Source organism: Sinocyclocheilus anshuiensis, unplaced genomic scaffold, assembly GCF_001515605.1.
Source record: "Sinocyclocheilus anshuiensis isolate Anshui unplaced genomic scaffold, SAMN03320099.WGS_v1.1 scaffold955, whole genome shotgun sequence".
NCBI lineage: Eukaryota > Metazoa > Chordata > Actinopteri > Cypriniformes > Cyprinidae > Sinocyclocheilus > Sinocyclocheilus anshuiensis.
Window position 1 is genome coordinate 757513 of NW_015546094.1, and position 24103 is coordinate 781615.

General features: G+C 38.4%; 1 protein-coding gene across 5 annotated transcripts in view; it reads left to right on the forward strand.

Annotated features, from left to right (window-relative positions):
* The window catches only part of LOC107700186 (protein capicua homolog), a 58449-nt gene that overhangs the window by 4443 nt on the left and 29903 nt on the right, over positions 1-24103 (forward strand). For 4 of the 5 annotated variants that reach the window (XM_016501747.1, XM_016501745.1, XM_016501748.1 and 1 more), the window contains exons 2-7: positions 3642-7514; positions 19541-19690; positions 19987-20143; positions 21096-21204; positions 21568-21750; positions 21849-21981. In XM_016501747.1, coding sequence (XP_016357233.1) covers positions 3737-7514; positions 19541-19690; positions 19987-20143; positions 21096-21204; positions 21568-21750; positions 21849-21981 — 4510 coding nt within the window. In that variant the 5' untranslated portion in view covers positions 3642-3736. The remainder of the gene's footprint in view (positions 1-3641; positions 7515-19540; positions 19691-19986; positions 20144-21095; positions 21205-21567; positions 21751-21848; positions 21982-24103) is intronic. The other variant, XM_016501749.1, reaches the window with a different exon arrangement.

Below are 24103 nucleotides of genomic sequence, written 5' to 3' on the forward strand. Positions count from 1 at the left end.
AAGTTGTCCAGTGTGTTCATTTAATCTAGTTAATGCAGATTTGAAAAGCAGCATGAAAAGCTAAATTCTATGTGAAATACTAAGGGAGGCCTGAGATGAATGAGATTTAATTATCAAATGAAATTGACTGTTAATTGTCAGTGGTTCAAATTCATGATAAGTAAATCTTTGGCTAAATAGTGATCAAGTAAAAATAAAAGGGTCACATGTTTTCTAGATTGTAGGTTTTGCAGTTTGACATCATCCATGGGGTTTTCAGTTTCCTGAGCAGGAATTTCTAGAAGCTGCAGGGATCTCTGAATTTATACAAACGTAGCAACACCTTTTAACAACACGCTTAAGCTTCACGGCTGAGAAGATTATATATGATCATGGTATATTTCAAATTGCTGTGATAAATTTTCCGATCATGGGCATGGCATAATTTGTTGAATTTTGTCAGCCATAAACAAGAAGTTGAAAAATCGTTTGCAGTACTAAATTATATACAAACTTAAGGGTCATGTTTCTCTACATCAGTTAAGCAACAACTTCGCTTATCATATATTAATAGACCAAGGACAAGGAAGACACAGCATGTTCAGGATTTATTGTGTAAAAGATTATAATACACTTACAATCATATTATACCTTTATTGCTTAGGATATTGCAGTTATGCTTTCACTTTTAAGAGCAATATTTATCAACATGAATGTTTTGTATCCCCTCACTTTTTTTTACAGACTTTATTGTGTGTTTGCTTTATTGTTTTTACTATTTCATTAAATTTAATTGGTATACTCTAACCGAATATAAACCTCTAGAATAATGTTAGCAAATTACACAACCATGTGATACACAGCCAACTATGGCTTAGAGATTTACACCATGATTTGTATGTTATATAATTTATTGTGAATATTGTTTTTGTGAATTTACTGAAATGTGTAGTAAAGCAGTATATTGAGGTGAAATTGCCAATGAGCACAGCAAACATTTGTGGCATCTTCTTTCTTTTTTTGAAGATCAATCATGTAGTATGAGATAGGCCTAATTACTTTATTTTAAACGTTCTTAGTGTGTGGATCAGGCCTCACTTTTTTTGGCCATTTTTTACTTACAATTATTTCTTTTTGACCTCCCTGTCAAAAAAGACACTCACACTTTCTTTATGGTATTAAATTTGCGAGACTTTCTGACTCCCCATCAGGGAGAATACAAGGGAAAACATGTTATTAAATTACCAACCTATGCTGAGGTCAGAAAAAAGCTGATAATAGTGGAATGTACTCTGAATTTTGGCTTGATTGCTGACTCATACATTGGGTTTTGATAAGTGCATCCAAGTAATTAAAATTATTTTGCAATTACTAAAATAACATGCTGTCACACTATTTCAAAAGCCTTCTCACAAACATATTTTCTGAAATTTCAGAAACAGATTGTTTATAATGTGATGCAAAGATCCTGAATTTTGAGTTAAGCCTAATAACAATATTTTCTGTATAATATTCCATGTAGTAACCAGGAAGGAAATCTCTCTCCATTGCAAATAAACAGTTTAAGGTCAGTAGGAACGGTGGGTGGGGTGTCTCTTGGAATGACTCAAAGAATGCCCCAATTCTCCTTTTAAAGCCATCTTTCACAGGAAAATCCTGTGCGTGTGTTGTTTGTGTGGGAGTGTCTGTTTGCAGATTTTTTGTGAGTGGGTGGGAGTGTGGAATAGTAGAGAGAGTGAGAAATTGAGTGAAGAGGAGTGTGATTTCACACACGTGTTTCTGTGTACGAATGAATGAGGACAGGCTGGTAAAGGGGGGCTGGCTTAAAATGCATTTTATGTGTAGAGGAGTGAATGTTTGTGTTTTTCTCTTGCTGAATTCTCAGCCTGATTTTCCTCATGTTTGTGTATTGCAGCGTGACAGCAGATGCTAAATATGTCTGTTTTGTGTGTGTGATATTGTAATGTGGGTATGGGAAAAGAGGCACCCACAGAATCCCAATCCGTTATATGCACATGGGTGCTATGGATCCCCCTCACATCATTTTGATACTCAGATTTTTTATTGTGAGATATATATTCACAGAAAAATCACAATCATGAGACAATGAATTGTGCACACATTGATTGTTGATTTGGCATATCTACTTTGTAGGACATATTACAGTATTCACTTACGATACAAAGCACTTTTGACAAATTGTTTGTTATTATCGTTATTTAGACTGTGAAAGTATATAGATCTACCCACGTCATATTGATACTTTTTTTTATTTTGAAGACACTTACGAACAGGCATATATGCAAAATTTGTTTTTCTATCATGGCAGCTAACATGAATAAGAGTAACCACTGTCTTGCCTAATGCAACAAAATCCAAGGCTTAAATATGCTATCAAATCCGGTTATCTTGATTGTGGAATTTGGGGATAAAATTCATGCATTTTTATCGTGGATTTATTTTAATCTAGTTTTTTTGAGAGGGTCACATTCTTTTGAATGTGGATATGGATGTAAAAACAAATTTACACACTTGGATTAACTTGTTTTTAATGGTACCATGTTTAATTAATGGGTGCCAACTATGGACAAATAATTTAATAATTTTTTTATACTAAGTACAATGTGTTTATATTTTTTTAACTTTTATTTTCAAATAAAGTACATAGTTTTTTGTACTTATGATTTGTTGACTTTATTTAAACTGTCTAATGTTTATTTAAAAGCTTTTTTTTTTTTTTTTAAACTGTGAAGTTGTGTGTCAGCTAATGCATGTCACTCTGAAAATGCATAATGTACCAAAATTAAACTGATTCAACAAATATTTGAGTTTTTTTTTCTACTGATGTGGATATATTTTCTTATGGGCCCTTGTGACATTCTCTCTGACAATGGCATTTATACCACCTATGTACCACATACCACCTTCTCTTGTTTTGATGGAAAACGGATGAATCTTTCTTTTTAAATTCAGTAATATAAAAATAACATTTTTAATAAACCCAAATATTTTTTTCCCTTCAATAAAATGCTATAACCTTGACTTAAAAATTCTATAACACTGACCTTCACCTACAAATTTCACATAAAAAATGTTATGTACTTTTTAAGTGTTTTCCCATATGGCATTGAAATTTATAGCACTGTTTCATGCCTGGGAAAAAAGTATTTAGAAAGACTTAATATCTTTTCTGCACACCATTTAACTTTCAGTGTGTATTTCAATCATTACAATTATTTTGTTTAAAAAATCAAAGCATTTTAACTACATGAATTTTGATCATCCAGCCTTGTTTTCAGAAAAGTACTTGGTGTACTGGAGAGAGCGTGTCCTTTGCTGAAGGTTTCCTCATTGTAAATATTCTTTTTTAAATTCGTTGTTGCAACATGCTTGCATTATTCATAAGCACACTCATGGTCTGCTGTTTTTCTGTAGACTTTTTACTCTGTATGCTATTTAAATAATGTTGATATCTAAACATCTGTGTAAATATAAACATTAAATTACTTCTTTTGAATTTACCTTTTTGTGCACCAAGCACTACTGTTTCTGTTTGAACACATTCACAAACATGGAGCAGTATCTTCCCAATTATTCTATATTGACAACAAGGAAATTTCTATTTATTTGTTTCTCTTTCACTTTTTTCCTTCTTGTTACAGGTTGTTGTGAGAAGTAAAAGAAACCTAAAAAAAGCCAATTAAACAGGAGAAAATAAAAAAAAGACAAGAAAGAAGTAGTTGCCACACTAAAAAAGATGAGGCCGCCAAAGAAACAGAGAGGACGCTCTCCTTTATCGACAAGAGCAAAAGGAGCAAGAAAACGAGGGGGCAAACTTGAAGGACATTCACAGACAACACCGCCTGGACCTTCAGACCAGAAATACACGCCATCCAAAGAAGATAGCTCTCAGGACAAGCATATCAAGAGTAGCAACATCCTAAACAGTGAGGTGTTAAAAGAGCAAATAAGAGAAAGGACAATGGAAACATCAAAATCTGAAGAGAATGCAGTAATAGTGAATAAGGCAAAAAGCCCCAGGAACGTTAACACTAACAGTTTAACAGATAATACAGACTCAATTAAGATAGCCAGCAACGCACATGAAAATTCACATAGTAATAGCACAGACATCTGTAACACAAACACACAAAACTTTACTAGCACAAACAGTAAAGGTAGCAACCAACATGCAAACAGCATTGCTAGCAATACACAAAACACAAATACCACAGCCAACAGTTTAAATAAAAATAACTTGCCGAGTGCCAACCACACTTCTACCACACCCTCCAGTCGAAAAACAGCCACTTTCAAAGCCAGGGTGCCCAAGAAGAAATACATGTATGAACATCAAGCTTCCAGTACCTCTCCCATCAGTTCAACCCCTGTAGCCCAACTCACTATTCATAGCAACCATCTAAGTTCCCCACACAACTCTCACGTTTCTCAAAGCACTACTCCTGTGGTCAGAAATGATTTAGTTAAAGCAGCTATTTCTGATTTGGACAATAGTGGGAATAATAGGAGAGAAATGGGGAAAATAGCAAGCACAGAAACTCCAAAAGGAGATAGATCTAAGGGTGATATGTTGAAAAGTGAGGTGCCTTCCGAAAGAGAAAAGATGGTCCAAATGGTGGAAGTAGATGGATATGGGGAGCAAGCCCCAAATTCTGTGCGCTCATCATCCACAGACACAGCCAGTGAACACTCTGTGGACCTGGAGGTCCTTGATCCCTCTTGTGTGCAGCTAAATTCAGGGAACCATGTAAGAACGTCAAGAAGATTCAACCTCTCCAACAATTCAACCCTGTCTGTCCTCTTGTCCCCCAAACACACACAAATAGAGCACGGAGGGTCTGCAACAATAGCAGAAGCACTAGCTAAAGGACTGAAACACCAAAGGGTGCTAGCACGTAGACGACCAAGAACTAATTTAAAAAAAGATGAGAAGCTGATCAAGGAATATGTATTTATCTGTGGTGTGGTACGTGGGTCCAGTAGAGAGCAGCTGAATGTAGAGTTGCAGATTAATGGGGAGGGGACACTGCTGTCATATCCATTTCATACATTAGTAAGTCGCCCACACCAACCCATTGACCTCATTTTAGACTCCCCACCCCCAGGAAATGAACTTGTGGAGGTAGGGACGCGTGTTTGTGTGCCTTATGGAGGAGATAAAGGTAAAGAATGGTACAGAGAAGGTGTGGTTGCTCAGGTAGACTCTCATTTAGCTTGCCCCTACATGGTGCTTTTGCAGGAGGAGTTGGAGCAGGAGAAAGAGAGGTGCAGCAATGAGGAGATGCAACAGACATCAAGTACAAAGACTGTATGGGTTACCCGCCAGAACTTGCGTCTCCTTGTTCCGCCATGGGATGGGGTTATGAGAGAGAAAGAACGGGAGGAGAGAGAGCACAGGGAGGAGATAGAAGTGGAGAGAGAGCTATGTCAGTTAAATGAGGAAATAGATTTGGTAAGTGCAGGTCCTCCCAGGGAGAACTGCAGATTCCCATCTCCAGACACAGGGGTCCATCACTTTGGAAGCACACATCTTTCATCTTCCACTTCACCAGCAGTTGTTATGGTAGCAAACAATATGTTTAGTTTAGAAACTAGGAGGGAGGATGATGGAACTCAGAATAGGGAAAGATTTAGAGAAAGAGAACACGAGCGAAAGCAACTGCAGACTCCAGAGGTGGACATGGAGGTTTTGCAGCTTAACATAGCACCATTCAGAGATGGTGGAGGACCCGTATTCTCAGGGGGACCAAAAGCAGGTGTGCCTAATCAGCACAGACAAATTCTTTCCAAACCTCCTGGGTATCCAAGTCCCATTACAGTGGTGCGAGGCATCACCAGGACCTCTTTAGGAAGTCCACAGCCCACCCCTTCACCTACAGTTTTAGGGTCTGATGGGGGTATCTCTCACCCTATGCCACCCTCTGTGCCTCCATCCCCCAGCTCCAGGGATTCTCTGACACCTCTGGAAAAGACTCCTACACCTTCACAGACCTCCACCCCAATTCCAGGGAGTTCTGCCTCTTCTTCTGCTTCTTCCTCAAGATCAAGGACACCATTGTCAGCTGTCCAACAGAAATACAAGAAAGGTGATGTGGTTTGTACACCTAATGGGATCCGTAAGAAGTTCAATGGGAAGCAATGGCGTCGCTTGTGCTCACGAGAAGGCTGCATGAAAGAGTCCCAGCGTCGTGGCTACTGTTCTCGTCACCTCTCCATGCGTACCAAAGAAATGGAGGGAGCAGTGGGAGAGAGAGGGAGTGGAGGAGGTGGAGAGAGTAGCTCAGGGACTGTGACCCCTTCAGATCTGCGGGGTCGTGCTAGCAGTGAATTTGATTGGGATGAGACTTCTCGCGACAGTAGTGAGACAAGCAGCCGAGGTATTGACTCTCGTCCACGTCTTGGCTTGCCATCACTGCTTTCTCAAGACTTCTCTCGTTTTGACTTTGACGAATGTGAGGCTGCAACAATGCTGGTATCCCTGGGCTCAAGGTCTGTAACACCCTCATTCTCACCGATTTCAAATCAGTCCCCATTCTCACCTACACCTTCCCCATCAGCTTCGCCACTTTTTGGCTTTCACCCTGCAAATTTCAGTCCTATTACTGCCTCTCCAGTCTTGCCTCCTCGCCGCCACAAACACCCCAGTGGTACCAACAGTGGTGTCCCAAAACATGGAACAGGAGGCACAGAGAGGGAGAAAGACAGACACTTGTCTGGTATTGTGCCATCCTTCCACACCAATCTAACCTTCACTGTACCTATGAGCCCAGGCAAATGCAGGACGGATGCCCCACCTCCCCCAGCTCCACTGTCGCAGGAATATGACAAACCCGATCAGGAACAAAGCTGTCGTGACCCTTCTCTTGTAACCAATCTCTGCATTATCTCTCCTCAGACCACTACTGTCACGCACCCCCAAAGACTGCCTTCAACCACTGCCTCTTCCCCACCCGCTTCTCCCCTAAGCTTAGAATCAGGTTCACAATGTACAGTCTCCCAGCAGCCTTTGAGAGACTCTCCAGTAATAGTGAGAAATCCTGAGGTTCCTTTAATAAAGTTTACAGAACTCCCACTGGCCAGAGTTGCAGAGGTGGACAGGACCAGTTCCACAGAAAACAGCCAAACTGGTGTGCATTCAGAGACAGGGCTACAGGTTCCTGTTCCAATTAACGCTGCTTCCACTAATGGATCTGTCTTACTGCAGAATACTCAACTCAACTCCTCAACTCTTGTTCTAGTGTCTGCTACCTCTTCCATTCCAAACCCAACCCCTGCAGGTCTACCTACACAATCCAGCGCCACCTTAGCCTGCATATCAGTGTCTAGCCCTGTCCCAGGGCCTGGTCTCATTGGTGCGGGTGATGGAGGGGGACAAGATAAGAGTGACCAAGTGACACTGCAGCAGCCTGTCCCTTGTCACCCTGCTCCTACTGCCCTGCTGCCGCTCATACTTCCCACAGGGACCTTGCATCCTGTGCCATGCAAAGACATCATCATGGGGCGACCTGGAACTGGTAAGAGAATTCTATATTTACATTCAATGCTAACACCAATGTTTAAGTTGTGATTCCCTGGAGACGTTACATAATAACAGAAGAAAGATGCCATGTTAGACTAATTCAATGAAAATGTAAAAATAGAAACAATTTAGAGAATAAGGATGCACTAATATTTGTCAATTTTGTCTATGCACACAAAATGTCAAAACAGATTGAATATAATTTTTATTCGTTTACTTGATTTTTTTCAATTGCTCTTCTTTAAGTTATGTAACTGTTAAGTAACAAAACAATTTTACTGATTAAGTATTTTATTAAAGTAAAATAAAGGAATAGTTCACTTAAAAATTAAATTTTCTTCATCATTTGCTCATAATTTGCTCAGCCTCATGTTGTTCCAAACCTGTATGAAAAAATGCTTGAATACGTTTTTTGTTGAGTTTTTTAAAATTTGAACCAATGAAACATCAATATTACAACACAAATCAAACATATCTAAATATGTTACGTAAGAAATAAAGTACAGTTAGCCGGTCATCACAAAAAAATAAAAAAAACGATGGAGCAATGCAATTATTGCAATTATTTTTATGTACGTGTAAGGACAGTTTGAAGAATGAAATAAGAAACTAGCGCAGTTATGTAGGAAATCGGTTGCCTGGGACAACAATCAGTTATACAGTTAAATTATACAGTTTGGTCATCATACAAACCATTTTGCAAAATGTGATCAGTAACCACTCAAAATCCAAAAGTATTCCAGACAGCCATGTTTTATACTGAATAGAATTTTAGAATGTCAGAAGTATAGATTGTCAATGTGTTTTCAGTGCTTAAAGTAATATTTGTTTTATACACAACATTACATTAATCTTATACCACAGTGTTGGTGAATGCTTGGTTTTGGTCTTCAATAACTATAATTTTTCCCTTTTACTGAATTACATATGTAATATCAAAATCTTTCTTTGTTCTTTCTTTGTGATAATTATATTTCAAAACTAAAAATTACAGTTAAAATTTATTTTATATTATTTTTATTTAAATGATAAATATGCTTGAAATATGCTGTTTGCATAAATGTTTTGCATTGTTAAAAAGAGGATATTGCTTCAGTTTTATTTATAATTTTTTATTTAAATGATAAATATGCTTGAAATATGCTGTTTGCATAAATGTTTTGCATTGTTAAAAAGAGGATATTGCTTCAGTTTTTCAAAAATGTTTACATTATTTTAGTATTTTTCACCAACCATATTTTAACATGACGCTCAGTTTCTGCTGATGAAAAGCAGTCCCACAACATACTCTTCCCATCACCATTCCTCACATGGTGTCATTTTAATTCTGGGCGATGTTAGATTTGCACCACATATATGGCTTCAAAATCTGGCTTAAAAGCTCTGCCTTGGTCTCATTTAACCACAAAATCTTTTCACACATAGCACTTGGCATATATCTTTTACATACAGACCAGTGCTATGCTGAGATGCTGAGATTTTAATCCCATTCTTAGCTACAGAATTAGTGTACTGTAGCAAGTTTAAAAGTAATTGTTAGCCTCTCTGTGGCCTTTCTCACAAGTGTTCTTGTGTGCACTAAGAATTTGGAGACAGCCTTTTCTAGACAGTTTTTGGATAGTTTGGTGTAACTTCCTAATAATTTAACCAACAGTACACATTGGGAAATTGTATTTACCCGTTTTCTAAATGATGCATTTGTTTTAGCTCTGACTTGTGCTCTCTAGTCTTTATTTTCAAAGCTGTATTTCAGATTCTTAAATTGCATGAACCGTTTTTTTTTTTTTCTTTTTCTTCAGTGATTCACATATAAGGACTAAGGCAATTTTTTTTGTGTGTGTTCAAGTGTTTTTGTGAACACATATGCAACACAAAGACCAAATATATATTCTAAATTTAATGGCACATAAAAAGTACAGTTTTTCAGTTTCAGTGCTTGTAAATGGTAAATCACACAGCATTTCTTCATATTTCAGTGAATTTACAATTGAATACAATAAAAAGTTATGCTTTAAAAAATATTGTATATCCAGATTAATATAGCTAATAATTACCTCTTCAAATTAAGCTCAAACTAAGGTGTCTGTTTCATTTCAGGAATAAATGCTTTGGCATTAAAAACAGTGGTATTCTGGTGGTTCTCGGATTTTGCAGTGTGGTTGTAATCATCAGCTGCTGTAATAGTGGGTTCAATTAAATGTTTAGCTAGTCGTAGCACTTGCAGTGCTGATTTTAGCAAAATATTCAAAACATGGTCATTACATGTACACTGATAAAGTGAAAGTGAAGCAAAGTAAAAAGACTGAATTGAAAGAGCCAAAGATTGAACTGAAGTGTTTATGAATTAGTTGCATGTGTTCAGTTGTGTATGCGCGTTGTATGCATGTGGTAAGGAATGAGAGAATGTCATTCATACAGACATAACAGTGTGTCATTAAGGGAGATGTTTAGTGTATGCTTGTGTGCTAGCGTAATCTATAAAAAAGTCTTCATAGTGTATTTATGCATATATATATATAATTATGTATGGTATTTGTGATTTAGCTGTCATCAAGAGTGTATATGGTGTGAGAGGGAAAGGAATTGTGTGTTGTGAAATAACAAGAGGGTCTTTGTAAAAATGTAGGCCTGATCTCGTAGGCCTGCCTTATCAAGCAAGCTTGTGAGAAGGATGTTAACACAGAGAGACAGACAGGCACAGTCTGTATAACAAAATTGCAGACCTGCTAAAAAGAAAAAGAAAATCCATACATTTATAGAATCTGCCCAAAAGCTTTTTTGCTTTTGTTGTTCTAATGGAATTTTGTACTGCTGCTCAGTTTTGATAGATAACCTATATGGTTAACCCAGAGAATTATAAGCATTATAGGAGACCAATACTCTGAAATGTAATTATTGAAAAGTACATTATAAATAAATACTGATCTTTTTTTAATTATTAATATCTTAAAGCATGACTGATGAAATGCAACATACAACACACACAGACTTTTTTTTTTATATATATATACTGAACTTTTATAAATACTTTCATATATACTAAAATATACTAAACCAGCACATTGACAGTGACATTTCACAATGCTGCCCATGTTCATGATAATTTGTAATCTTTCATACATAAAAAACTGTTTTATTAATCAGATGTAATTTGATAGTTTGAAGTCAATTTGAAGTCAACAGATAATTCTCTTCTTAAAGTAGAAAAAAGACCACTAACACTAGCTTGCTCTATTCTTTTTCTATTCTATCTGTTTTCTTTTTATTTATTATATAATTTTTGTAAAAACCTTGCTACGTGTACTGCGTTAAGCTAACTGAGACTTGTTATAGCACTTGTATATCATTGCTCTTTTGTTGATTTTGATTGCTTCCATTGTCCTCATTTGTAAGTCGCTTTGGATAAAAGCGTCTGCTAAATGACTAAATGTAAATGTAAAGTAGAAGTATATATATATAATTTTTTTTGTTATCTGCTGTCTGTGTGTGTGTGTGTTCCTGGTATTCTCTAAGTTCTAATGTCCCCACAAGGATAGTCAAGGACATTTTTTAGTCCCCATGAGGAAAACAGCTTATAAATCGTACAAAATTAAGTTTTTTGAAAATCTAAAAATGCAGAAAGTCTTGTATGAGGGGTAGGGTTAGGATACGGAGATAGAAAATACAGTTTGTAAAGTATAAAAACTGTTACACTTATGGAATATCCCCATAAAACTGGAAACCCAATGGGTGTGTGTGTGTGTGTGTTTGTACCTACTCAACTATATTTTGAGGCAAATTTGATGTGAGCTAAATCTAAAACTTCTTTTTGGGGACGATATAAATATAAATGTAAAGTTTAGAACGTTTTTTTTTTAATGTAGAAATGCAGAAAGTTTTCTGTTAGGATTAGGTTTAGGTTTAGGTTGTAGTATTTATAACTAGCTGTATGTAAAAACAACAGAAGTCTATGTTTCTATTTAGATAGCTTTACGTATGTGTGTGTGTGTGCGCGCAAGTTTATGATCTTATTTCAGATGTGTTTACTGAGTGAAGGTGGATGTTTAGGATTACACTTATGATTGGTCCATATATGTTGTCCTACTCAGTTATATATGTGTTATATATTGTATAAGTCCAACACTGTTTTGGCTAATTTATTTCAAAACTGAAATAATGATTTTCAATTTGTTTTAGATAAAATACTGCAATAATGCAGCTTACCAACCTGTCACAGCATCATAAATAAACAGGTCATATTTTCAGTTATTTTTGTTATTGTACATTAGCTTAAAGGACACCTAAAAATAAATTTAGACGATTGGTTTTGAGGGCACTCAAGGATCAAGTTTGAATAGTGATTATGAGTATGATGTATATAACCAAAGTCCCTTTAAGGCATTCTATAGTCTTTGATATAACCTAATTTTGACAAATAAAAAAATGAGCCAACTAAACTTTTTTTTAAGAGAGAGGAAATACAATTCCTATATATTGTGAGTCTCAAGTGAAAAATACTAAAAATAATACTTAGATATCAGAGAGAAAATATCTTTATATCAAAGTATCTGAATCACTAAACAGCAGAATTGGCAGTCTGTTTTCAGCAGTCATTTACTATGGCAATGATTCCAAACATTCTCTGTTTCATTTAATCCACATCCTCTGCAAACACAGATGTACTAATCACTAGAGCCGACACAAATGCTAACAATATGCATGTATTCTGTTGCTGTTTTTCTTCTTCTAAAAACTGTAAAACTACTACAACAACACTGAATCTAAAAGAAGTTAAACATAAAAATGTTTGCTGCAAATTTTCAACTGATAAAATAGATTGTGTCTGCTTATTTCTCTGCAAAATATATACAGCACCTTCCTCAAACTTCAACTTACCACTTTAATTACATGTATTACAGACTGTGTTTTCATTTTGGGCTATAGTATAATTTTGTCCGTATTTGATACAGCGTTTCTGATGGTTCTCTGCCTCAATAGCGCATAGGACATGATCTCTTCCATTTATGTGCCGAGTTCTGAGTCACCATCTGTCGTATAGTCTAACTCTGCAATGTTTAGCACTTACATGGTAGAACGGTGTCTCCTTTTTCATCATTGCTGTACTCATAATGTCAATTTAATTCTCTTAATTTTTTTCCATTCTCCCACTTATTCGTGTCAGACTTTTCTACTGTTTTTCCCTCACCTATTTCTCGCTCTCTGTCTTTCTCTCTCTCTGGTGCAGTGCAGAAGTCTCTCTGTTTCTCTGATCATAGAGTGTTCCCGGGAATGCCAGCCATTCCCTTTTTTTAGAAGGTTTCTGCATGAACACAAACATGTATACATTTATATAAACTACAGCATGGATAGACAGCATTTTATACAGTACTCTTTCACTGCTATATTTTGTGCCTTCTGTCCTTGTATTCTACATTTTAGTTCACGCTAATATTCGCCGAATGTTTGATTTCTATGTTATATCTCAAGGGAGATCACAGGATCTAAAAATGTAGTCTCGTAAGTCTCTTGCACATACAGTCACATAAAAGCCCGTCTCTAGCTGTAATCTCTCCTTCACTCAATTCTGTCTGCCAAAGCTGTGATCACCTTCGTTTTTTTCCATAGGGCAGTGCTGCCTCCTTGTGAGAAGAGTGTGCCATTGCAGGCTTTAAAGAGGCGTACCTGCGTAGAGTTTCATAACTACCTTTTTTAAATTTGTGGTGCATTTCATGGACCTGCAGCCAGTCTGTTAGACTTTCCTATCAGTGGTAAAAATGTTATAAGTGAGAGTATCAATGTGGATCAACAGACATTAATCCAACATGATGGATTTTTGGTTAGCCAGCATTTTTCATGTCTTTTCCCCCCTCCATATGTCTTTTGGAAAATAGCTGGAATGCTTGTACTGGCAGATGGCAGCAGTGATATAAATATCTTACAAAAGGGCAGTGTGTGCGCGTGGAGATAGTGCCATGGTCAGTGGTCACCAAAAGTGGCATGAGTAACAATGCCCATAAAGCTGTTGCCATGGAAACAGAGGAGTGGGCTTTTTGAGATTGTGTTTTAATCACGTACAAAACAATGATTGGATAGAAGGAACAGAAAGGTTTTGGAGCATGGGGCTCTATTAACTATTAACCCTCAAACATACAGAGCTTTACCAGTCTCTGCATGTGAGTAGTGTCGCCCATGGCCAACTAATTGCTGATTTGAGATATTTTACTGGCATTTTCATGTATTTAGATGTGTCCATATTACTAAATTTAAAAGTAGTGAGCGATATTATATTTTGCCCGTGTGTCATTCTCAATGGAATCAGCCAGGAAAGAGTTAAGAAGTTGTTTACTATAATCCTAGCCTCCACCCTTGCGTGTATTACTTCAAAAAACTGTCCCCAGCGGAAGTCAACTATGACATTGGTAACCGAGGGAAAGAGTTTAGAAGTTGTTTACTATAATCATAGTCTGAGAGGCTCTCGGCTTCACCTCATTGGCTGTTGCCAGGAGCTCAGCGCAAGCTCAGTGGCTGAGAGAGTGAGTAGCCCCTCCCACTGCTCTGACATTTTGTTATATAGAGGAGCAATGTCTCTTGATATCCCATTCTTACCTCAGTTTGATTTGCATGGATTTCAGTACATCAGTTCAGAGTGTGTAAATATGTGTTCATGCATAATAAAATTTTCTATCATCAGTTCTTATTCCATTTATAGATTTTTTTTGTCTCTCTTTTCCTGTCTTTTTATTCGCCTGACTTTCACAGTTTCCCCTTCCCACCCATTTTCCCTCTCTTTTCTCAAACATTCCACGACCACTAATTTTTTTCACCCACTCTTGAGTGTCTTTCTGTTTGGTACTGGTATATATGTAATGTTAGGATACTCTTCAGGCATAAACGTAGCGTGGAATGTATTACTCAGATAATATTATGTGGTAATATTATAATATTATGTTGTAATATTATTTGGCCACTGTGTTTGTGTGGAAAATGTTACTGCACTTACGGTTACAGTTTCTCTGCAGTTTTTCTCTCTCACACAAATCTTTCTCATTGTAGCGTGACTGTTTGTGAAGGGACTGGCTGATACTGGGCGCAAGGCCAATACCCCTCTGCCCCATACAAACAAACCAGTCACTGAACTCAGCACACACACTTAAACCTACACACAGGCACGCTTACATTCATAGGCACTGTGAGCATGCCCGTGTCATGCTGCCTGAGAGTTGTATACACTGATAATAGTGTTTCGGACAGTCACCTTTGTCTGTGACATAATCACTATCAGCCGATTCACTGGTCAGTGTCCCGATGGCAGTAACAGTGGTCACCAAGTTTAATCTGACCTATATTACTGCACTCAACCAAAACAAAGTTCGGTGCGCTTTAGTAAGTTAGTAACATTAAACAAATAGTAAAAAATGGGGAAAAACATGTTATGTGTAGAATATTTCTCCACCTTTCTTCGTTCTTTTAATTTGCTTTTGATTATAACTGTAATGTTATTACGTAATGTTTGTGACGTACGTACAGCTGTATGGTCTCCAAGAAAACCTCTGCCCAGAGACAAATCGCTCTCCTTCTTTTTTTTTTTTTTTGACACTAGGCATTAAAAACCAAAACCATACTCTTACCCTTACTTATCACTCCAGAGAAGTGGTATAGGTGTTCAGTTCACACAAACAAGAGCAAAGTAGTGCTGAATATCAGCATGGAGATGAATCAGCTGCAAGTAATCACAGCTGTCCATCAGCACAATTGCTTTTATACAACAGTTCTATAAACAATACATTAATATCAAACAACTTACATTTCAGACAAAATCTGTCAGTTTAGTTCCTTTATATAAAAGAAGCCAAAGCATCAAGCTTTGTGCATCACCAAACACCATGTCTGTAACACTTTCTGGTCTTGAACTCAATGAACAGAAACCAGTAGAATGATACAAACTGTTACACTAAACATCACTCTTGAAACACAGCTCAGCCAATCAGATTCGAGGACTGGAACTAACTGTTGTATAATGCTTACTAGTGTTTTAAACTGTGTGTGGAAAATGTGTGTAGTGTATTGCTACAGTATAGTTTATTGCATTGGTAATGAGATCAATTTACATTTGTTGGTAATGCGTGTGTCTTATTTTGCCACATTGACTGCAGATGCGGTTTAGTTTGTGAGGAAGTAGAAGTTTACTTATTTCTTATTTCTATTAGTGTATATTTTTGTAAAGTAAAAGCTATTTTACTGCCAAATTTAAATGCAATGTATTATAATGACTTAAATTAAGCTTTCATTTGTTTATTAACTTTCATGTGAATAAATAAAATATAAATTCGCCTGTTTTAAAAGTACTATTACATAAGTGTAATACGTGTGTGTGTGTTTTTTTTTTTTTAAATGGCCACATTACATTTGAACTATTGTTTTGAATGGAGAGCGTTTGTCCAGCTGATGTGAGGATTTATGTCACATGCCTTTGAGTCTAATCTGTCCTGAGAATAACGCATTCGTTAATGTTACCCACAATAAACCAAACCCCGCAATGTATATGATACCTGTTATGACACGCTGTGCTTCTTTGCCCATTAGAGTTGCACGGCAGCTTCAACGTCACAGTGGGAGCAAATATCACGAGAGCCCACGTAAAGTCATGCCCCAGATTCTGTGGCGTGTTAAATATTTATTAGCTCGTTTTTTTTAGCCGCGGCCAGTGAGACGCATAAAGCCAAATCCGGATTTGCATATGACTGACATTCCAACGCACACTCCGACCAATCATCGCGTCGGATTGTTTTACGATAGGTTGCGTCGTAGACCAATCTGAGAAAGCATTCGAAGAGTAAAAGGCGGGTCACGGTCTGGGCGAGGTTGACACGCTGATAGAGCGAAAGAGGGCAGCCTACTATACAACAGGAGGAAGAGGGAGGGAAAGAGAAAGAAAGAAAGAAAGAAAGAAAGAACGGGTTTGCGAAGCGAAATCGAGGAAAGAGTCGTGGCCAATTGAATTATGTTATGAGACAACGACTTCTTTACTACGAACACCCACAGAGCGAGCGGAGAGGAGCGCGTAATCATTCGCCGCGGATCGGAAAGTGACCCTGCTGCAGGAGAACCGCACTGGACTTTAGGGGCTGTTATTACACTTCAGACCCGTCATTTCATCACAACAGTACTGCGCCGGATCATCTCGGTCCAGCTTTTCTTCTCTGTTTTGTATTTCCCCGCCGTTGCCCGTAGCGGGTTAGGGCACGGCGGAGTTTGACCGTCATCTCTTAGTGGATTTCTTACTAGTTTGGCGATTGTGTCAGAGCCGAAGGCGACGAGTTTAGCCTTTTGGATGAGAGTCTTTGGGGCTGGGGTGTGTGCGAGGGAGGGGGTGTCGGAGCAGGCATTTAAAACGAGAAGTCGCTGCAACTAGAATCCAGTTTAAGCGAAACGTGCGTCGTTTTTAAGCCCGAACAAGATCAAAACAAACCCTCCAAAGGCAAGGCGATAAAAGTCTAGCAAGACAAAACGATACTTTCTGCGTTTAGGGATAGAGGATCAGCGTGCGGTTGTACAATCGACAGGGGTTTCATTTTCTTTGACATAATATGAGATGCTTCTATTATACCGGATCTAGTTAAAAGTAGAGTTGTGTGTGGTAAAGTAGTATTTATAGCAAAATACAGAGCATTTCAATGACACGGGACTTGTTCGATTTTTCTGTTTCACTTGCGTAATTATAAATGACTTCGTCCGCGTAATTACAACGAACCATCTACAGCGCTACTACAGTGTAACTAATGATTGTTGGACTGGAACACTGCACAGGTGTTGTTTGCCTATTGAAACCAGTTGTCTTTCTGTCTTTTTACTCGAGACCACTGGCTTTGGTGGTTTCTCCCTGCTAGACAGTCGTTTCTTCCCCTTTTTAAATTCTAGGTGTTTTCCGTGAAGTGCTACATTTTTGCTCCGTGACATGAGGACAGGTTTTGTTGTAGCGCCCGGCGGTGCGGGTGCGAGACCAGGGGCGTTCCCGAGGGGACGGACTCAGCTGGAACTGTGCTGCTAAAACCAGGTCCGGATCTCCCAAATGCAGCCCCTAGACCAAAGTGGTGGTACAGAATGAGTCCGGTTTCTGCTTGTGTACTGGGCAGGGTGTAATTATGCGTTTTTCAATCAGAGATTGAGGCCAAACTGATGAATTTAGATCAGATGTGAAACAGGATGTGGATCTGCACTGACAAGCAGAGAGAATAATAGTGACCACGTGAAAAGACAGATGTGTATTACATGTGGCCTTTTATTATTAAGCATTTGATACGTATCATTTCCCTGCCGGATGGATATTGCAGTTGGTTAATCTTTTTAATAGAAGATCGCTTCCGTTGTGAGTCGCAACCCAAATAATAAATTGCACTCCTACTGCGTGTGTAGTAGCACCATGATCATGCTAACCTGCTAATCTGGCAGATTTGGGCTTCCCATTTTCACGACGATTTACGGAGACAACCGTTTCCACGTTTTAGGCACTGCTTATTTGATGCCTGCAGTGTTCTTTTATTTTTATAACAGTATTTAATACGTTTTATTGTCAAACTAGTTATTAATCGTGATATTGTACATGTAAATCCCCCTGGGCTCAGGGTGAGCTCAGGTCGCGGACTGTTGCACTACTCGAGCCCGAGGATGACCGAGAGGCCTACTTAACCCCTTCATCCCCGCAGCTATCCGTCAATGTAAACAAGCTCAAACGGGTGCAGACAGGACCAAAAATAAACTACATAATCCAAATAAAACCAAACCCGTTTCCGCATTTCGAACCTCAACAGTGTGTATACTCGTAACTGTGTTCACGACAGTGTTTTAACGCCAAGATCGCCATTTGTTATAATCCGCGCGTTCCTGAAGGGGGAACGGCGCTTTACTCTCACCTGGGCGGTACCAGATAGCACGCTGTCATCATTTTACTACATTATGATCCGGTGTCTGAGCCAATAAATCAGAGAATACAGAAGGACGTGATCAAGAACTAAAGATCAGTGTGACTGAACGACGGCATGTCATTACCAAGAACATTTGGTACCAACATGAAGAAACTCCAGTAGACGGATGCTGGCAGCATCGATTATGGCCGCTTATTTTCATCGCTGGACTCAACATCAACTGTCCGGGAAAAGCATCATGTGGATATTTCATTTTTAATCGCAAGGACTTGTTTTACATTATATCAGATGAACGTTTGAATAAGTACCTCTATTTAATATTACATGTTTGTGAAGTTTTTCTGAAAAAAAAAACAAATATATAGATATTTCAAGCTTCTTACTCAACCATGTTTTCATCGGAAAGCCCGCAGTATATTCGCCAAGGACTCAGCATGTTTGGTCAGTCATTATTACTCAACGTGTCTGATGTTATTTTTCTTTATAGCAGGACTTTTGCGGCTGAAATACAATATTTGTAAATCGTGTCTGTGTAGTTCTAACTGCAGCAGAAAATAACTGCATGAACAGCCTGTTCATCAATCATATTATTTTGGAAGTGATTGTTTGGCGCCAAATACAGCCTGCTTAATATCAGTTGGGACCAATATGTTCATGCACTTACTGTATTCATGACAGTCTGTCTTCTTTAATCTGTTTTTGTAATGTGAAACAATATTGTCCTGCAGCAACATGAGTTTTCTCTTATAATATTCAAATATTTATGACAGCTTAATTTAGTAACGCATAGCTTTCGTAAATAATGTTACTGTTAATGGTGTTAGATGTTTTGGTCTGTTATCCTTGATCTCCCTCCCTCATTTTGTCTATTTTGATGCCATTTGTACATTTAGTATTTATTTTGTTATCATAGAGAGTGATGCTAAAATGTGTAAATATCATCAAAATCATAAATAATTACTGAGACAACTGTATGTTACAGTTGTCCAATGGTATAATATTATTGTGTGCATATGCAGCTATTTATGTGGCTCATCAGGCTGTGATTTGGGTGTTGATATGGTTTATTGCTTGCTGTTAATACTGGCTAGAATTAATGCTCTTTTATTTTCTCCTGTAGTGTGGACTAATGTTGAGCCCAGATCGGTTCCAGTGTTTCCTTGGCATTCATTGGTCCCTTTCCTGGCACCCACCCAATCAGATCCATCGGCTCAACCTGGTGAGGGCCAACAAACTGTCAGTCATCCGCAGACAGCTTCTCTGAAGAAAGGTAATTTAGTTCATACAGCCATTGTCTGATTCCAAAATGAGCTAAAATGTGTTTGTCAAACTTTAGAGATTATAAAAAATAATTATGGTCGATATAAAAAAAATTTGGAAGCATGTTTCCTGGGATAGTTCGGACGCTGTTATGTATTTGGCCTCTCCGGTCACATCTGCAGTGACTCTGTAATTCTAGCTGCTGTAATTTAGCCATTACCCAGTGCAACGATTGACTTCAGAGGTTGCCAGATTGGAGGGATTCATTAAAGATGCTGTAATGAATAACCCGTCTTTCACTTTAAGAGTCTCAGAGCGGGTCAGTGCTGAAGGAGATTATAGAGGGAGCACCTAACCCTTCCTCACGCCCCACTCCCTCCGCCGATGAACTGCCCCCAGAGAGAGAGAAAGATGCGGAGCGAGAGAGACCTGACAGTGAAACAGAAAGTGACGTGGATGATCTGTGAGTGGTCTAGTGTGTGTGTGTGAGATGCGTCATTCTGTTTGAATGTGTTTTGTTGCTGCTGTTCCTGTGTGTGGAAAGAGCTGCATAATGGCACCACAAAGAAAGAGAGAACAAAAGCATTCCTCTTTCTCCTGTGTCTGTATATGAATGACAGCAGAAAACCAGAGGCAGTTTACATTAATGAACTGTCATCTGAATACACCTCTCTCACTTGTTTTTCCCTCTCCCTTATGAATCACATATAAAATTCTGCTCGCTTTATATAATCATCAAGTCATCTAGTACAGTTCCTGCTAAATGTGCTTTATCCATTAAGCTTATTGTATTATCTTCGCATTGAGGTGTTATTGACATTTGCGAAGCATCCATCCCTTTAATACTGTACACTGGATATTATAGACGTGTTGAAGCTCTGTGCTTTCTGTTTTGGTGGTGGGCTGCAAAGCAGTAGCTCATCGACACAGTGCATTGCAGTTTTCAGTAATTGGCTCGGTGCATTCTGCTGTATTGTTTCACGGCACAGTGCAGAGCCCTGAGGGTTGAAATTGGTGGATCTTTTGAGCCTGTTTTGGGCCACAGTAGCTATACGGTCGTGACTGTGTAATAATTATTAGTTAAATATCAAAGTGCATGTATAATAGACAAATCCATCTTCAAACTCATGTGTATGCAAGTAGTAATACATCATCTTAATGTCTCTTGCAATTAATAAGATAACTCTGATAATGATGGCGTGTTGTCCTCACACTTGTTAAAAATAGGCAGCTGTGATCAAAAGCTTCCTTTGTATTGATGTTTGAAGTGTGAGAAATAATGTTCCTTGTTGTAAGCAAGAAAGAGAGATTGTTGTGCGTGTTTAGTAGCAATAGATCGGGATAATCAATGTATGCTGCTGGATCCCCATTGATTCTTCTCATTATTTCATATTAACTGCCATTTTTGTGTGCAGGTTTTTCCCAGGTGTTCTTCCTGATCCGCCAATTTCTGCGTCTCCTGGAAAACGTAGATCTCAGTCCCTCAGTGCACTGCCCAAAGATGACAAAACCAGTCCTGGAAAGGTACACATTTACACATGTATACTTCTTAATAAGATTTTTAAAGTTTTTGAATGAAGTATCTTATGATTAACATGTATTATTATTAATGTTGTGAATGCGCTCCTAATGCTTTTTTAAAATGCCTTTTTTTCAAGATGATAAATAGAAAGGACATTTATTTAAAATAAAATTTGTTAAATAAGTCCTTAACTGCCACTTTCAATCAATTTAATGTGTCCTTGCTGAGTAAATGTGTTCATTTCTTTTTACAAAAATCATACTGACCTGAATTTTTGAATGGTAGTGTATCCTTGTGTGAAAGCCTCATTCTTTCACACAGACTCATATACTCATTCCTTATTCCTTATCCCTTTCACTTTACAGAGGGAGAAAGACCACATCCGGAGACCCATGAATGCGTTTATGATCTTCAGCAAGCGGCATCGTGCACTGGTTCATCAGAGACACCCAAACCAGGACAACCGCACTGTCAGCAAGATACTTGGAGAGTGGTGGTATGCTTTGGGACCCAAAGAGAAGCAGAAATACCACGACCTCGCATTTCAGGTTACTGGAACTGTCTTGCAGATATTCATGTTTAGACACCTGAATAACCCCATTAAGTCTTTCCAGCCCCCGTAAATGTCTTTGTCACTCATTTACAGGTGAAGGAGGCACACTTTAAGGCACATCCTGACTGGAAATGGTGTAATAAGGACAGAAAGAAATCCAGCAGCGAGGGACGTGGTGTTCCAGGGGGCAAAGACATCCGCGAGAGGAGCATGTCAGAAACCACAGGTGTGGAACAGGACAAGAAGTGCAGATTGTCACTGTGGGCAGTGTTATGGATGGATTATATGGTGTCATGTGCATGGATTATAGTTTCACAACTTATGCACATTTTTTAAAGTAATTGTTATCTAATTGGTTCAATATTTTATCAGTCTTCTTAATATCTGAAAGGATTTTGCTTCAGGGTTCAACAACAAGGTTTGTTTTCAGCTCCAAGATTTTCTTTATGAAGATAACTACTACTGTATTTTTCTGAATATAAGACAAACCTGATGATTAGACAACCCCCCTTTTTCAAGATTTGTGAAGACCAGACCTTGTCTTCTCTTAACCCAATTCCTAAAAAATGTAAGACATTTTCCAGTTACGTGATTTATTGGTAATTTCATAATTTACCAACATAACTACAATGATTCTTTTGAGCTGTATTTATAATGAAGTGATATACAGCGTGCGTCACCGCATTAGTATGCATGCAGTTGAAGAATGCGTGCAACAAGCACAGTGTAACAGCTGACAGGAGAAGGAAGTTAATTTTTCTGAGGTGAGAGAGACTTATAACCCGACAACATCTTATCTGACCACAGATACTGAGTCAGGACAACGCCTTTTTTCTGGCACTCTTAAAGGGTTAGTTCACTCAAAAATTAAAATTCTGTTGTTAATTACTTACCCTCATGTCGTTCCAAATCCGTAAGACCTTTGTTCAGTTTCTGAACACAAATTAAGATATTTGTGATGAAGTCCAAGAGCTTTCTGACCCTCTATACTATGTTCAAGGCCCAGAAAGGTAGTAAGGACATAGTTAAAATAGTCCATAGCTGCTTTTCCACCGAAATGACCTGTAACAATTTGTCCCAGGAACTTTTTTTCCTCCAGACCTGTTGCTGTCTGCGTTTCCATCGCGGTCTAAAGTACTGAGAAGATTAGGCAAATAGTCTGGTGACGTAGGTTTGCGCGCGTTTCTCAATGCCAAGTACGCAAATTTCGGACTTGCATCCTCAGTAGTTCAGACTTCGCAAGTTCGACTGACAAGCTACGCAAAATCGCGTTCAAAATCGCAGGCGATTCATTGCCGATTATGAACGCGATTTTGTGTAGCTTGTCAGTGAACTACGGCTCTGTGTAGTAAATGCGCTCCATCTGAAAGCATGTGCTGGAGATTTACTACTAATCACAGGAGCGGCTTTACTGACGAGATGCACATGAAAGTCGCGTTCGATTTTTTTGCACAGCCCTAGATTGGCCTATTTTTGACTCATCCTTACTCATTCTGAAGACTATGAAGTAATTTTTGCAATCTCACCAAAACCTCTGAGTCTGACAGCTAGATACTTTTTTTTTTTTTTTTAAAAGGGGTCATATTATGCGATTTCAAGTTTTCCTTTCTCTTTAGAGTGTTATAAGCTGTTCGTGAATAGATAAGATCCCTAAAGTTGCAAAGACTAAAGTCTCAAACCCAAAGAGATATTCTTAATAAAAGTTAAGACTCGTCCACGCCCTCCTAAAACGCCTCGTTTTAACGATGCCCCCACATGTCTACGTCACTGTGTGGGAAGATTTGCATAACACCGCCCAAATGTATACGCAAAGAAAGAAGGCGTAACTTTTATTCTCGCTGTAGTATTGTTGCTGCCGCCATGTCGTGGAGACGCTGTGTGTTTCGTTGTGAAAACTACTTTGTTTGGCCTTCCAAAAGAGGACACAACTAGAAATCAGTGGTTAAGTTGTATTTACAACACTGTTCCAGAACAGTTCAAACCAAATATTCAGATGTGTGCAATGCATTTTATGGCGGACGAGGACTGTTTCCTGGGAGAGTAGCCGACAATGCCGGTGTTCTGACAAATAATGCTGACTCACAGCCTGTAATTGTTGTTTGTCATTTCTCCGATCACAAATGCAGACATGGTTTTATGTTTACGCGGCACAATGCAGCGCAGCGCGTAAAAAGACAGTATAAGTAATTATAATCCGTAATTGTGTCCTCACTGGATGCAACAAATGCTTAGTTTATAATAGGCTTTATTGTTTTTGTCTCGTCGCGCCGAGACACGGCATCACAATATGGTAAGGGGCGTAACATTTCCGTCACACGCTTGAGGTATTCGGCCAATCACAACGCACT